General features: G+C 56.1%; 1 protein-coding gene across 8 annotated transcripts in view; it reads left to right on the top strand.

Moving 5' to 3' along the window:
• RPTOR (regulatory associated protein of MTOR complex 1) overlaps positions 1–16,793 on the top strand; it is a 282,724-nt gene that overhangs the window by 141,253 nt on the left and 124,678 nt on the right. For all 8 annotated transcript variants that reach the window (XM_021066495.1, XM_021066493.1, XM_021066492.1 and 5 more), the window contains one exon: positions 12,142–12,317. In XM_021066495.1, coding sequence (XP_020922154.1) covers positions 12,142–12,317 — 176 coding nt within the window. The remainder of the gene's footprint in view (positions 1–12,141; positions 12,318–16,793) is intronic.

The following is a 16,793-nucleotide window of genomic DNA, read 5'->3' as shown; positions in this document are numbered from 1 at the left end:
CACAGAGACAGAGACAAAGTCGGGTCCTTAACTGGCTGAGCCACATTGGGAACTCCTTTCCTTTTTTGCTACAAACCAGAAACAGAGCTGCCATTAGTAAGTTCTGCTTAAAGAACTGGAGAAATTGTATAGAGCTTTGGTAGTAAAGAGACATGTTGCACCGCGGTTTAAAGTCGTCTTTGTTGTCACTGCGTCCCCCCCTCCCCCGGTCTCCACCCCAGTTAGCGGTGTCTCTGCACTGCGCTTGTGTTCCTTCCCTATCCTCTGTGGCCTCTGCGCCGGGAAGTGATGTCCTTCGGTTTTCTTCGCAGGGTCGGCGGTAGTGGGTACCATCTTCTGGTTTGAGGTTCTTCGCTCGCTCTTGGCTCTCGCCGGTCCCAGCTTCTGTCCTCTGGCTTTCACGATTCTCTCTAGCCTCTGACCGCCGTCCGGTCTCCATGCTGTGTGTGTGGGGCTGATTCTGAAAAATGATGGACGTCATCCTTCATCTCCCGGAGAACGACCACGTCAGTACCGTTCACTAAATGGCCAGCTAGGGCGCGCTGGTGCCCGTTGTCAGTCGGTGTGTGTTTGTTTCTTCGATTTCCCTGAAGCTGTGCCCTCTTCTTCTCGAATTCCGCCTTTACGATTTCCTCACTTCCCAGATCTGCAGGGAGCATCCGTCAGACCTTGGAGCGTGCCCTCCTCAGAGCCTCCACGGCCTCCTTGAGCTGCCGGCCCTGCACGGGCCTGCTCCAAAGCCATCACCCTGGGTTTCTCTGAGGGCTCCCCTGGCGCATCCGCTCTTTCCCAGGTGCCAGCTCGGTCTCCTTCTCAGTCCGCTGCCCCCACTCTCTGTCCTGCCAGCAGCAGCGCCCTGAGAAGGGACCACGGCAGTCGTCTTTCTCAGACTCGGCGCGACGCATTTGGAGCGCTTTTAGCTGTAAGTAATGAGAAACCTCCCTGCTGGCTTCGGGACGAGTGATGTTGTCTTTTTCACTAAGCTCCGTGAGACGAATGATTTAATTATTCAGCCCTGTCATCGGGGACCCAGGCTGCTGTTACTCTTTCTCCTCCAGCATCCTCTCCCGTTGCTGTTCTGTCTGCGGCCCCGGCGCCTTCTTTCACTTCGGGCTGGCCGGGGGTGGGGGGGGGGGCGAGCCACCCCACGCGTCCCTCTCGTCAGGACGCAGGTGCAGCCTTCCCTCGCCCCTCGCCGGCTAGAGCCGGGTCACGCGCCCTCCCTCCCCCAGGGTTGGGGAGCAGGGTGGGGTGGGGTTGCGTGCTGGGCCCAGGTGCCGTGGACTTTGTTCTGTCCACTCTTGTGGACAGTTTGGGTGTGGAATTTCAGGCTGTTCTCACTAAACAATGTCAGCCTTGCTTCTTGCGATAGTAGAGAAGCTGTACTTGCAAATCTGCCCAGTGGCCTTATTGTAGCCGTGACCAAGAACCTGGGGCCCAGCCACCTCCACCCCGACAAAAGCCAGAGAAGGGTGCTTATAGCCGCAGGACATAGTATGTGTGTTGGAAGAGAAAGAGAAAAAGAGAATTCAGACTTCGCGACAGTGTGTATCTCGGCTATGAAATCTTTGTAACTAGAAGGGGAAACTAGATCTTAAGTAGATCTTGTTGAAATGGTCTCGATAAGCCTCAGTGCTCAGCCCTGCTTCCAGAGGGCATTTCCCACGCAGGGACACGTGCCCCCTTCACCGAGCACGCAGCGAACCGCGGGGGCCGCCCAGGCCGTCCCTCTGTGGAGGCGGGACGCTGCTCTGGTGTCTGGTGGAGGCCCAGCGTGCCTCTCCTTCCCGGAGGCCGTCGGCTGATCCGTGTCCCCGCAGGCTTGGTCTGCACGTGGCCGCCCTTGCTGGTGTGGGACGGAAGCCGAGTCTCTCGGGACCACGATGACCGTGTGGGCACGCTCTGGGGAGCGTCTTCTAAGGACATTCAGGCCGTTGCCCCAGGGGCAGCCTTCCGTGCTCTCCTTCTGTTCGCGCAGGGCGAGGCTTTCTCCGAGCGGCTGGTGTCTTATGGTGACGCTCCCTAGACCCCCTTGTGTGGCCACTCCTGCTGGCTCCCCGTGGCAGTTCCATCCGGCAGCTCAGCACCGCGTCCGGTGGACACTTACTTTCATGGCGAGAAGCAAGCTTGGTCTGCAGCGTCCCGAACCCACAGTGACCTCGGAGTCCTGTGTTTGAGCTGATGTATGACACGTCAGCTTCATGTATTCATCGCTGTGATTCAATGATCCTTTCAGGGCCACATCCTTGGCACATGGAGGTTCTCAGGCTAGGGGTCCAATCAGAGCTGTAGCTGCTGGCCTGCACCACAGCCACAGCAACGCAGGATCCAAGCCGCATCTGCGACCTAAACCACAGCTCGTGGCAACACCAGATCCTTAACCCACTGCGTGAGGCCAGGGATCGAACCTGCATCCTCATGGATACTGATACGAGTCAGGTTCGTTACCTCCGAGCCACAGGGGGGACGCCGGAGTCAGCTGTTTAAACGTCGGGCATCAGAATCTTCACGTGTCTTCAGAGAATATTAAGTGTGCGCCCCATCGGCCTGGAGGATTCGGATGTTGAAGTGGTGGTAGACGGCGCGGGCGGACCTGCAGGGAACTCGGCTGGGAGTCAGCTGCCTGGGCCAGGTTACGTCTGCGGTGGTGAAGCCTGGCTGTGCCTCGCATGACCACGGGTTGGTCCTCGGGTTCCCTGCGGAGAGGTGCGCGTCGCGATCGCCGCTGCTACACAGAGTGTGTGTGCGCCTTTGCGAACGTTCTCCGTGGCCCTGCTGCCGGGTGTTCACGCCCAGAACAGGCTCCACGGGGCTGACGCTGCAGGGAGCGCCGGCGTGTCCCTGTCTGGCTTTCACGGTATCGTTTTCTTCCCGTCTCCCTTCTTTCTCTTCTGCAACTTGTTATCATCGGTAAATAGCAGAGAAATGGCAAGTCTGTTATATGATAACCTTAGTAATTTTCTCCTTTAATTTTTAAATGACATGAATTTGTGGGGTTCTTCTAAGATGGTCACTTTTCCAGGTTCTCTCCGTTTCCTCCAGGATAACCTTGTCTCTCGTGGTTTATTTGAATTCTTCTCCTTTATGAGGAAGACAGGGTGATTCTTTGTCACCTCTCCTAAGAATGAAAAGCAGCGTTTCCTGTGGCTCGGTGACTTGAGGCTCTGGCGTCGCTGCTGTGGCTCTGGTCACAGCTGTGGTGCGGGTTTGATCCCTGGCCCAGGAACTACCTACCACCTGCTGGGGTTGGCGGGTGGGGGGTGGGGTGTTGCTGTGCGTGGGTGGGTGGGAATTGTCGCTGGAGGGAAGGCAGGTGGGAACTGGCTGGACTAGGTGCCCTGGGCCACAGTGCAGGGACCGTTCTCTTCCTGGGAGCCGTGGCCCCCCGGGCACCCCCGTTTTCCCCAGAGGCATCTGCGACCCTCTTCAGGGAACTCGCCCAGTGCTTCACCGGAGGGCGTGGCTGTGGGTAGTTGCAGGAGCCCTTAGGGAGCAGAGCTGTCTGGAGGGCGGGTCTTCAGGTGACCCCACCCTCCCGCCTGCCCCCACCCCCACCCCCGGCTTTGCTACACACACTCCGTCAGTGTCGTGCCCTCTTTTTAATAAAGGCAGGTCAAGTTCACCCCTCTGTAAACTTTTACTTTATGTATAGCAAGCCATAAAAACTCAAATTTTGGCAAGAAACTGATAATGTAGCTGACGCTCTGCCCACCACACACTCACATTTGTGATTTAAGAAGAAATGCTGCCAGTTCCAGCATATACGGGAGAGTAGGTGGGGGCCCGTCTATAAACAAAAGCAGCAGAAACCTCGCCCTGGGAGCGGGAGGCTGGTGCGGGCGCGCCACGGCCTGGGGTGCTCGCCAGAAAGTGCGAAGGCCACGGAGGGGCGCTGGCGAGGAACGCTGCCTCCAGGAGGTGGGGGCCCCTGGTGCCCGTGAGAGCTGGGACAGGGGAGGCCGTGCCAGGTGGAAGGGCAGTGTCGGGATGCCAGAGCTTCGGTGACCTCCGCCAATGGACACTACCTGCCACCTGTTGCCTGTGCGATGCCTGCTGGCTGCAGGTGCTTCAGGTTAGCTCGTGCGCTGGAACCACCCACGCTGTCTCCAGCCTCGGCCACTGGCACCCTCCCTCCTGCCGTTTGCGTGGGAAGGTGAGCCCTTTCCTCTTGGCACCTTTCACAGCTCCTGGTCCTGGCATTTGAAGGCTTTGGGTGACAGAAGGGTGACTTGTCTGCAGAAACAATTCAGGAACCCTCCCCGGGGGTGGCATTTGATGACACCCCCCGACGCGCAGAGTGTGTGATCCATACAGTCAGCGTTCGGGGTGTGACCCAAATTCTCTTTTTTCACAAACACTTCCCTGAGCCTGAGGTCTTTCTCAGCTGACCGGATACAACAGGTTTTGCAGTTAATCTGACACTCGCGTCTCATCTGGCAGCATCTCCTCTCTTGCTCTCATCAGCTGTGTTTAAGTCTGTTGTGCGAAGCTGCTGAGGACGCCTCTTAGGAAGCCCCGCTGCCCAGGCAACATTTGTAGGTTTGGTCTGATAAACAGATAGACAAGTGAGTAAACTGCCTTTAATTTCCCTCCTTAGACGTGGCTGTGATTCACTGAATATGAGTCGTCCAGAATTTAAAGACAAGCAAGACAATTATTAACCAAATCCATGAGTATGGTGTACCGTTTGCAGCCCTCATCGCTTGGAGCTTATCTGAGCTCTTAGAGTTTAACCCTTTCTTCAGATCTCGTCTGTCTCAGAACACTGCTTACTCTCCCGGACCGCACGTGAGGGCCAAGAGCGTGGGCGGTGGCGCGGGTACGGCAGCTCCTCGGCCTGCCAGCCCGGGGGGACCTCTGCTCCATCCGCTGGAGGCCATCGCGTAACGGCCCGATATGCTCTCAAAAACGGTCCCTGTCACAGGCCGTGGTGCTTCTGACGGCCACGAGAGAAACGGCTGCGCTAAAGTGGGGGGCCAGAGAGCCAGGCTCGGGGAGAAGGGCAGGTGGGACGGCACCAGCCCACTTGAGAGGCGGGGCACGAGGGCCGGTGGCTTTTCTTAACACTAAGGTCAGATGCAAGGAGGAGGCGTGTGTCCTCAGGGTCCCTCTCACCCCGGGAGAGCAAGGCTTCCGCAGCATGCCAGGGGGACGGCCAGGCGGAGACGGAGGACGAAGCTGTCTTCCGAGAGGGTGAAACAGTTCTCTCTGCTGGGTGTCAGTTAGAGGGATCTGATGGCCACTGCGGAAGGCCGCAGCCGCAGCCGCAGCCGCGAAACACGCCAGTGTCCATGCCCCGCCCGTTGGGTACTAAAGCAGGGAACCTCAGCATTGTCAGGTAATCCCAGTCACAAGCGTGTTGGGAAGTAATAACATAATAATGGTCGAAGTCACAACTGTGGGAAGTAATGAGTAGTAATAATGGAAATCACACCGTTATGCTCTTTGACCGCAGTGGAATCAACGAGACGTCCGTGGTAGACAGCAGGGGAAACTTCAGACAAACAGCCACGTAACCGGTGGGTGAGAGGCCTCACGGGAAAGGAAAGGAAATGGATTAAGTGAATGAGAGGGAACGTACAGCACGTCAGTGTTGATGAGGTGCAGCTAAAGACTCGAGAGGGACGCTTAGAACACTGGTCCTTCTGCTGGAAAACGGCGAGGGCATCAAATTAAGGATCCGGGCTCCTGTCTGTCTCAGTCCATTTGCGCCACGGAGACAAAACCCCGCGGACCGGGAGGCTGCGAAACAGGAGATGTGTGCCTTACGCTCTGGAGGCCGGACAGCCGGGATCACAGCGCAGCCTGGGTGGGTGAGGGCCTCTTCCTAGTTCAGGGCCGGCCTCCTCCCTGCGTCCTCGCGCGGTGGAAGGGGTCAGGGAGCTCTCAGGCCGCTGTATTTGCTTACGCCCGGGCCAGGGATCAGTTCCGAGCCGCCGCCGCTGCCAACTAAGCCGCAGCTGTGGCAAAGCCAGATCCTTAACCCACTGTGCTGGGCCTGGGATCAACCCCCCGTCCCAGCTCTCCCGGGACCACAGTGGGCGCTCCCCGGGCTGCTTTGAGAAGGGCCCTGATCCCATTCAGGGGCCTTCACCCGCACAGTTCATCCCTCCCCAAGGCCCCGCTTCCTTGTACCACTGCCTCGGGAAACCGGAAGAGGAGGGCAGCAGAACCCCCAAGCAGCCAGACGGGAGAGAACGGCGATGATCAGAACAGGAGCTGTAGAAACTGAAAGCAGAAAGGAGCGGAGAAAAATCCATGAAAGAGGACGCTGATTCTCAGAAACAATCAGAGAAGTAGGTAAGGCTGTAGCAGGACTACTAACAAACATAGAAAAGAGAGGCCATTCAGGGTTCCCTCGTGGCTCAGCAGCTGCAAACCCGACTGGTGTCCCTGAGGACGTGGGCTCGATCCCTGGCCTCCATCAGCGGCCTGGGGATCCGGCGTTGTCATGAGCTGTGGAGTCGGTCACAGACGCAGCCTGGATCCCGCGCGGCTGTGGCTGCGGCGTTGACCAGCAGCTGCAGCTCTGTCTTGACCACTAGCCCCCTAGCCTGGGAACGCCCATGACCCACAGGTGTGGCCCTAAAAAAGAGAAAAAGAAGATTCCAGATTCTATAGCCGTTGAAATACTAGTGAGGGAATAAAGTGAGGGACGACTTTGCGTTCATGAATTTGACAACTTCAAAGAAACGGACCAGTTCCTCTAAAACCACAAACCACCCAATCTACCCAAAACGAAACAGGTAATATGAGGATTGGGAAAATGAATTTACTATTTTAAAGTTCCTGGAAAGGGAATCTCCAGGCCCAGACAGTTTCGCTAGAGAATTCTACCAGATAGCTAAAGAATACCAATTTTCCACAGTCTCTTCCAGGAAAGAACAGGGAGGAAATACTCCCCATTTCACTTTATGAGGTCATTATCATCCTGACGCCAAAGTGGATCTACCTTACAAAGCAAAAAGCTGTCGACCTCTGTCACCAATTTAGAGTCAAAAGTCCTCAACGAAATAATAGCACATCAGCTGTAGCAAATCCAGAAAGAGAGTCACGTCATTCATCAAACTGACGAAGAAGAGAGTCATGGAATCGTATCCGTCGACACCAGAAAGAGTTTTTAACAAAATTCAACATTCTTTCACGAATTAAAAGTAAATATGTGGGGAGTTCCCGTCATGACTCAGTGGTTAACGAATCCAACTAGGAACCATGAAGTCAAGGGTTCGATCCCTGACCTCACTCAGTGGGTTAAGGATCCAGTCTTGCCATGAGCTGTGGTGTAGGTTGCAGACACGGCTCGGATCCCGCGTTGCTGTGGCTCTGGCGTAGGCTGGCGGCTACAGCTCTGGTTTGACCCCTAGTCTGGGAACCTCCATATGCTGTGGGTGCAGCCCTAAGAAAGACCAAAAAAAAAAGGGAATTAAGTGGGAGTCCCGCCGTGGCTCAGCGACAACAAACCTGACTAGTATCCATGATGATGCAGGTTCCATCCCCGGCCCCGCTCAGGGGGTTGAGGATCCGGCGTTGCCGAGAGCTGTGGTGTAGGTCGCAGAGGCGGCTCGGGTGTGGTGTTGCTGAGCTGTGGTGGAGGCCGGCAGCTGTAGCTCTGATTCGACCCCTAGCCTGGGAACCTTCATATGCTGCAGGTGCGGCCGTAAAAAGACAATCAATCAAATAATCAATCAAACCAACCCTTAGGAAACAAAGGGTAGAGGGGCTTCTTCCGCTTGATAAAGGGCACCTGTAAACCTACAGTTGTCAGCAGTCATGCTCAAGGGTAACGTTCACGTTTTCCCGCCAAGGTGGGGAGCAGGGCAAGGATGTGCGTTCTCCGCATTCTTACTCCGCGTCGTGCCAGGAGTTCTGGCCACACAGTAAGGCAGGAAAAGGACACCATCAGTCACGAGGGACACAGATCACACCTGCAGTGAGCCCACCCACATCCGCTAGGATGGCAGCCGCCGGGGTGATGACAAGTCCGGCCGGGATGGGGAGGAATGCGACCATCGCTCACACGCGGTGGGCGGGCGTGTGAGGCGCCCGGAAAGCAGTCTGGCGGCGCCTCGGGTGTCCACCTTGAGCTCCACTGCCAGGTTGATGCCCAGGAGACCTGAAACAGTGTCCACCCCAAACGTGTGCACAGGTTCACGGCAGCGTTACTCACAGTCGCCCCCAGATGGAAGTTCTCTCCTGCTGTGAAGGATCGCAGGGTTTCTGAGCGTCTGTTCCTTTCACTGCTGGTGAACAGTAATCGGGGAGCAGAACTGTGTTATAACGTTTCCTTCCGCGTCTTCACTGAGCTCTAGAGTGGTTCTGGAGCATTTTAGACATTGTTCAGTTGCCAGCGATTATGTGGCTTTAGAACAGGGAACGGTCCACGGAGGTGACTGAGCGTAATTGTCACAGACTGCTGCGTGAGGCCAGCTCTCTGGCTGTCCTGTGGGGGCACCGCTGGGGGTTCTCTATCATTAAACGTCTTCCTCCAACAAAGGCACCTCCTGCTGTTCTCTTGGCCTGGATTTCATACTTCCCAGCAATAGGTGCCACTTGTTTTTAAGTTGCTATGTAATATTTGATATATACAGAATATATAAATTACATATTTAAAAATCACCAGCGTCCCTGGAGGCTCAGCAGGTTAAGGATCCGAGTTATTGCTGCTGTGGCTCTGTTGGGACGCAGGTTTGATCCCTGGCACGGGAACTTCTGCATGCCACGGGGCAAGACCAAAAAAAAAGAAAAAAAAGAAAGAACCCCTCCCCCAATTACTGCTTCCACTTGATATCTGCTGTTTTTCGCTCAGCATCTGTCGCATGACAGATGACCCATTAGTATCTGGGAAATGAGCTGGGTTAGCAATACCCGATTGCTTCCAGATCTCAGTCTCTGAACTTGGCAAAAATGTCCGTTGTAAGTGGGTGGTGTTGAGTGGAGAATACAAATTGCCGTAAGCTGGAACTGGAATTGTTACCAGGTAGATGTTATTTTCAGAACGCCACTTGTTAAAGCCTCCTGAAGTTATCAGGGCCTTCCTCTCTTTATCAAGATGTCTCTTCCATGTGTACAGAGAAAAGAAGCAGCTCGATGTCAGAGTTTTATTTAGAAAAAGCGAGGTGCAGGCGCCCTCCCCCGGCCCCACCCGCACGCGGTGCTTCTGGAGCGGGTGCTCCGGGGGCCCTGTGGGAGCTGCTGGCCGGCCTTCCTGGGAGCTCGCGGTGCGAACGCTGGTTTTCCGCACGTGTGGAAGAGGAAGCAGATGTCTTTCTTGGATCTGGTTGCTGTGTATCACGTCTGAAGTTTTTCTGGATCTTTCCCAATCCTCCAGAAAGCTCTAGTGAGCTTTTATTTTTTTTAATTAAATTTTTTTTTTCCTTTCCTGCAGCATGCAGAGGTTCCCAGGCCAGGCATGGTTTTATTCCCACTGCAGTGACCCCACTAGCTTCATAATCAACTGAGCTGCCCGGGAACTCCCCTAGTGAGCTTTCAAAGATCAGAGTTTCCCTGGCGTTCAGCCTCTAGGCTCCCAGGAGAAGCCCCTTCGGGTAACAGGCGTCTGCGTGTGCCCTCTGGGGTGGGTGCTGCTCCCTGCTGGACCTGCCCCCTGCTGCGCCGGGGCCTCTGTAAAGCTCTGTGAGTCACCAGTAGTTACACGCAGGCTGTTTGCAAAGACAATTTCAATCACAAGGCCAGAATCTTAGATTAAAAACGAAACAGCAGCGCATGGGAAAGAGCTCATCCGTTAAAAGAATTTGGGTTGGTTTTATTCCCACGTTAGCAGCTTAGAGAATGAACTGCTGGAATCCTTTGTCTTAATGTTATTTTTAAGAAATGTTTCTGATGCTAATTAACCCCAGCGCAGAGCTGTCACCTGCCTTCTGGGTGCCCTGTGTGACAAGAGTCCCACGTGAGTGCGAGGGACTGTGTTCCCCACTTCAGATCCTCTGCAGCCGCACGGAGTGCTTTCCGCTCCTCGGCCCAGCAGCACCTGCAGGGGCGGGTTTAGGAGTTCGAGTCTTCTATCAGCGACCGTTTTGAATTGGGAAATTTGGGCTCTAGGAGACTTATTTGGGATAAAGACGTTTCTGCGTCTCCCTGTCCCCTTTGTCCCTTCTGTGCCCCAGGCCCTTCCCCCAACCCTAACCCAATGCTGGCGGACCTGGAGGGCAGCCCAAGGCAGGCCTGGCACAGCGCACCTGTGGTCTCGCTGCCTGACAGCCCCGCAAAGGAAGGGCAGTGACCTGACACCCAGGGACCGTCCCCTTGAACCTGCCCCCCCATGGGGGCCTGCAGCGTCTGGGGGCCGTGGCCGGAGGACCTGCTGTTCGGTTCTCGGGAAGTAAATTTACGGTGGAAGCAGATCTTAAGCAGAGAAGTCGTAACCCGTCACCCACACGAGCACTTGACAGTGTCGCGTCCGGGTGTCGGTAGACGGCTGTGCCCTCCTGCCCCGTCTCGGTCCCTGCCAGGCCCGGGCCAGCGGCAGTGCTGCTCCTGAGAAGGCTCCTTTCACTCTCCGGGGCTTGGCCCTGCCCGCTCCCCGGGGTCCCGGCCTCCCTCGGAGCCTGGCTGCTTCCCGCGAGGGAGCGGCTCCCCGGCTGCCTCTGACACATCTGCCGCCTCCGCGCTCCCCCGCCGGTGACTCAGGACCCCTGCGCCGCGGGCCGCCGGCGGCCAGGCCGTCATCCTTCCTCGCGGCTGTCACCGCAGACCTGGAAACGCAGTTCCTGTGCGGGGCAGGCTGCCGCGCCGCCGTGCTATTTTAGCTCGCGAAGCGGGAGCCGGGGAGAGGATTAACGTGGTTCTGTCTTCCCTTTCTCTGTGCTCTGAAAGCCCACTCTGGCGACAGCTGCGCCGTGTGAAGGCGCCTGATGCCCCGGACCAGACAAATTGAACGGCGAAGGCGGCCGGCTCACATTACATGTATTTTACCACAGGGAAAAAATGCCTCTAGAAATCACAGGGCTCATTACAGTTTCCCTGGTGTTGATCCTTGAGTGCACCCCCATTTGATTTGTACCCGGGTTTCCCTCCCTGCCGTGGGCTCTGGGTTCTTAGTGGAAGGACAGTGTTTATTTGAGAGCCAGGACAAGGTCGCGTCAGGAGCGCTGACGACGGCGTGGCCTGGCGTGTGCCGCGTTGGGGGTTTGTGAGTGCGCAGCTTTGTGTCTGTGCAGCTCACGCAGCGCCCCGGAGGCTGCTCTTCGGAAAGAACCCCGCAGTCCACTTGTGTTAGTGGCGCAGTGCGTGGCGTGGACCCAGGAGGGGCCAGATGGGATGGAAAAACGGCTCTCGGGTCAGGACCCACCTCCCGTACCATGACCTTGGTGAAGGCTTGTATCTGAAAGTCCTGAGATTTTTTTCGTTAACTTTTGAATGCTTTGCCCTGTTTTTTTTTTGTTTTGTTTTGTTTTTTTTCAAGAGATTGACACTTGTTTTATTTTTCTTCTTTCTTTTCAGGGCCACACCCGTGGCATATGGAGGTTCCTAGACGAGGGGTAGAATCGGACCTGTCGTTGCCAGCCTACACCAGAGCCACAGCAACGAGGGATCCGAGCCGTGTCTGTGACCGACACCACAGCTCCCGGCAACGCCCGGTCCTTAACCCACTGAGCGAGGCCAGGGATCAAACCCCAAACCTCATGGTTCCTAGTCGGAAATGAGAGACGCATAGGAGAAACAAAATTACCATGAGCCACCCTGGGCGCCCAGCCCGCTGCGTCCGTGGCTGGCTCTTCCTCCCGCGATGGGCCTGCAGGCTGCTCAGGCTCCGATGGGCCGCCAGCATTTCGGTGGCGCCCGTGTCCACGTCCTGCAGCATGTGTCTGTGTCCCCAGACACACACCACAGCAGGGTCATGCCAGGTTAAGGACGCCACCAGAGGCAGGGAGGGAAATGCCTCTAGACGCTGTGTAGTCCGAGAGTCACGCGGGAAAACTGTGGAGAACACTGGCCAGAGACTGGCCGCGAGGGTGTCCGAGGGACCTCGTCCTGAGAGCGGGCGCTCGTCCCGGGAGAGCCTTCGGCGGCTGGAGCCCCAGCTTCCAGCCCGGGGCCGGGTCCTGCCTTCGCATCCCGTCTCGGGCTTGCTCTCTGGTTGTGCCAATTGCTAAGCCGCCCTCTCCCTTCCTGTCCCTGCAGGTGGCCGCTATCAACCCCAACCACCCACTGGCCCAGATGCCCTTGCCCCCGTCCATGAAGAACTGCATTCAGCTGGCAGCCTGCGAGGCCCACGAGCTCCTGCCCATGATCCCTGACCTCCCGGCCGACCTGTTCACCTCGTGCCTCACCACCCCCATCAAAATCGCCCTGCGCTGGTGAGTGGTCCCCCAGGCTCGGGCCGGGACCAGGGGCTTTCCTCTTGGGGCCCCGGCGGCGGCACCCCGGTTGGACCTGCGTGTGGGTCCCAGGGACCCCTCTCAGCACCTTCGCTGACCGCGGCCGTGTCGCTGGACGGCCCCAGGGTTGGCCAGGCTGGAGAGTGGGATTTCTCTTGAACAACGAAAAGCCTTCCTTAGTCGCTTAAGTCCTTGCTGGAGTAAAGCAGGATCTTTCAACTTATTCTTAGCAGTAAAAAAAAAAAAGTCACGAGTTTTTCCCACCACCGCTCTTTTGGGAAGTTCCGCGCTCTGGCGAGTGTGACGGAGGAAACACGTGGGCCCTTCCGAGACCCCGGCCCGGCAGGACACGCAGCGGCACCCGGGGCTTCCTGCTCCACACCCAGCCTTTCCTCTCGCCAGTTGCCTCTCTTTTAATACCTGCTTTTCCATTTCGTGTTTTGCTGGAAACCTCCACGTGTGTCTCGTCCTCGGCTGGGAGACACTGGCTCTGCGGCGCGGCCGTGTGGGTTCCCTGGGCTCCGGGCGCCTGCCTCGGCGCCCCGCCAGGCGGTCCTGCCGCGCGGACCTGCAGCCCCGCTCCTTCCCCACGGTCCTGGCGGACGTGCAGAGACAAGCCAGGCCTCTGGGGCGCGGTGGCCTGCGGTGGCCCCGAGCTGCGGGTGGGATAAGAACTTGGACTTGCAGCGTTGCCTCTGTGACCGCATCGTGCTGACCCTGGCAGGGGCGTTCCCCCTTCACCCCAGCCCCCCAGACCTGGCGGTGGGTCACCCCCAGGGAGAGGCCTCTGCTAGCGCAGCTGATCCCTCAGGAGCTGGAGGAGAGGGTGGCCGACAGGGTCCCAGGGGCACGGCCTACAGACGGAAGACAGCTGAGCTGGATGTCATGTGAGGCAGGACTGTGACCAAGCACGGAGCGTGTGACGGAGGTGACGGGAGGTGCTGGCAGCAGTGGCGGGAGGCGGGGGGCTGCTGTGCGCGTTTGAAACCCAGGACACCTGGATGGGACTCCTGGTGGGACAGGGGCCGCAGCCTGAGCGGGCATGCTGGGAGGTGACACTGAGGAGCTGGGAGGCAGCAGGAGGGGAGACGGGGACAGAAGGTCCCTCGGGGACGGAGGAGGGGGCCCGGCAGAGGCCACTCGGACCCATGTCCGGGGCTGGAGAAAGAGGGGCCAGACTGGCTGCCCTGCCGTGACTGTCGGTCTTTCTGTTCCTTCACTTGTAAGCGAGTTTCTCTTCGGACTCTCTCCTCCGCGCCGGCGGTCAGAACAGGTTTGCGGTGCCGTTTAACCCGACCTCAGGAAGCTGTCTGTCGAGGTGACGCAGGGAGTTGTTCATTTTACTTGGGGCCCAAGAAGTGATTCCTAAATACCACCCGTGTCCTTGAAACCTGCGCAGAGCACTTGCCCCAGAAATTCTCCATCTCATTGAGGAGACAAGACGCAGCCTGAAGGTTCCCTATGTAAATGGGCGCTTTCTGCCAGGCAGGGGAGTCCCCACGGCCCCAAGGGACAGAGCAATCCCTGCCTGCGGAGGGGCGGGGGAGGGGCGGCCCTCAGCCAGGAGAGTTTGTCAGTAATACTTACCTTTTTTGGTTAAAGGTGTTTTTGTCCCCATTAAAAATCTGCTTAATATTTTACAGTTAAAAATTAGAAAATTTGCTTTAGTAAGAAGAAGAAAAAAGTCCAAGATTTTACCCTCCTAGCCACAATTAGTGTTAATTTTTGGCTTAAAAAGTCCATCTTTTTTCCTGTGTGTGTACACTTTGGCTTGGATGTAATTAGACTGAATTTATAATTTTGCATGCTTAAACCTTAACCTAGCGCACTTATTTATCCTTGGCCACTGGAAACTCGGAGCAAACATCATTTGCAGTGATTACATGATGTTTCACTGTGCGATGTTCGGTCTTATTTAACCAAGTCTAGGGCTTCAGGATTTAGGATTCAGGTACATAAGGGCAGGGAAGCTCAGAGTAGCGCGAAGGGGGTCCATGGACTTTCTGTGCAGGACCAGGTAGGAAATAGTTCAGGCTTTGCGAGCCAGAGGGTCCCAGCTCTGCTGTCATAGCATGAAAGAGCCATAGCCAGTATGGGAACAAGTGAGTGTGGCTGTGTTCCAGTAAAACTTTATTTCTGAAACAAGCTGTGGGCCAGAGTTGGCCTGGGGACCATAGTTTGTCACCCCCTCGTTTCGAGAATGGAACCAGGCTTTTAGCTGCGGACGACTGCTGCCCTTACCTCTTGGGCATGAACCTGAGCCTGCGTGAGCTGGGAAAGGGCCTTGTTCAGGAAGGTTCCTTCGTGACTACGAGGACGATTTAGCAGCACTGCACCCGTGTGCAGCACAGCTGCCAACTGGTGTCCTGTGCCTTGTAAACAGAGTCCAGCCTTAGGTGACACGCACACAACGCGTGTGGGGCAGGTGTGCGTGTGAATCTTATTTGATGCCGAAGTCGTTATTGGGAGACATCCGTGTCCGATTTTTGTTTCATTTTTGCCCCAGTCTTTCTTATATTCAGAAACTCATAATTTCACTGGTTCTGTAGCGAGGAATCCGTTACTCTCCGTGTATTTCCTTACTCGCTTATGAATGTAGCATGCGAGTCCCAAGTATCTTGTGTCCTTAGGCTGTCTTCTGCTCACTGGATCGAGTGGCAGGGTGCCATTTTCAGTTTATTATGGGCACATTTGTGCCCCCGAAGTTAGAGCTCGGCAGTGTTTTAATTTGTCGTGGGACCTGCTGTAAAATAGACTGATGCCCGCTGCCCTGTGCCGCTTGCAGTCTTTGTCCGTAAGTGAAAATGGCAAGTGTTATTTTGGATTGAACGGAGGTCAAGAAATGTGTTTGCTTCCTTTCAGTTAAACTGAGGGATATCTAGGAGCTGCCCTGCAGCTGGACTCGGAGGCCTGCACCTGCCGGTGGCAGGGCCACGCACCGCGTCCTACTTGTCTCACCGCGGACTCCGGCTTTGTGTTTTGTGACACCTGTGACATTTGCTGTGCATTTTGTCCTCAAGACTCAGCCAAGATGCAGTCAGAAGTACCTTTGGAAACGTAAATTCTTGCTGGCGTTTGATGCTGGGCTTAACCGTTTATCCTCTGGAGACTTTTCTCAAATGTGACCCCTGCTGGAGAGCACGCTTGCTGCCTCCCACTCAGTCTGTGCCTTGCGTCGGCTTGCTTCTTGCAAAGACTGAGTCGATGACTGCCTTCTTACGTCTGAAGGCGGGCAGTCTAGACCTGTTAGCCAGTGGCCTCGTCTCACCAGGTACTTACTCTGTAGGAATGTCACACGTGGCGTCTTAGGCCTTCGAGGAGGCAAGTGTAATTGGGGCTTATTCACATGTCTCCTCCGGAGGCCTTCCCGCCGTGGCCCTAATGTACGCCGATCCTGCTGCCCTGACGGCTTCGGGGAGTTTCCAGTCCTTCACGTCATACCTCGTCCTGCGCCCACTCGCAGGAAAATATTTTTTCTCCCCAAACTAGACGATGTGCTCACATGGTCCCTGTCTCTGACGTACACTCGAGTAAGATGAATATCATAATGTCTTGTAGCAAAGCTCTCTTAGAAAGTTGACGTGCAGAACCCTGATTTATGCTGCTAAGAACCAGACGGAACCAGATGGAACGGCACGGGCTGCCGGCTCCCTCCCTGAGCCCGGTCCTAGGATCGATGATGCCCGCGGCCAGTCCGCTCACTGAGTCGGAAACATCCTGGGAGTGGCTGGGCCCACCGGGGTGGGGTGGAGCAGGTGAGCACCAGGGCTCGGGCCGGCCTCTGGTGAGTGTCTGGTGCCGCTCGCCCTGCTGTGGCCGTGGTGCAGGCCGGCAGCTGCAGCTCTGATTCGACCCCTAGCCTGGGAACCTCCATATGCCGTAGGCAAGGCCCTAAAAAGACAAATAAATAAATAAAACAAAAGACTTGAAAGGCTGGGAGTTCCCATCATGGCTCAGTGGGTTAACGATCCAGCGTTGCCGTGAGCTGTGGTGTAGGTCACAGACCCGGCTCGGATCCCGTGTTGCTGTGGCTGTGGTCTAGGCCGGCGGCTGCAGCTCGGATTAGACCCCTAGTCTGGGAACCTCCATATGCTGCGGGAGCGGCCCTAGAAAAGGCAAAAAGACAAAAAAAAAAAAAAAAAAAAAGACTTGAAAGGCTGAAAATCAGAGAATGCGTTCCTCCGTGGCCCAGCAGGTTAAGGATTCAGCGTTGCCACTGCAGCAGCTTGGGTTCCGTCCGTGGCCCAGGGACTTCCACATGCCGCAGCGCAGCCAACGAGGAGAGAAAATCAGAAAATGAAAGAAGAGAACAGGAACCCAAGAAAGGTGGAGTGACAGTTTTAATATGTGTCAAAGAAAACCTGAGATTTAAAAAAGTATGAAAAGGACAAGGAAAAATGTTTTATCACGGTAAAAAGAGCAGGCGATCAAGAGATGCATGTCAGCGACCACGGC

This window comes from Sus scrofa, chromosome 12 (genome assembly GCF_000003025.6).
Source record: "Sus scrofa isolate TJ Tabasco breed Duroc chromosome 12, Sscrofa11.1, whole genome shotgun sequence".
In the NCBI taxonomy this organism is placed as follows: domain Eukaryota; kingdom Metazoa; phylum Chordata; class Mammalia; order Artiodactyla; family Suidae; genus Sus; species Sus scrofa.
This window is presented reverse-complemented; position numbering and strand designations above follow the sequence as displayed.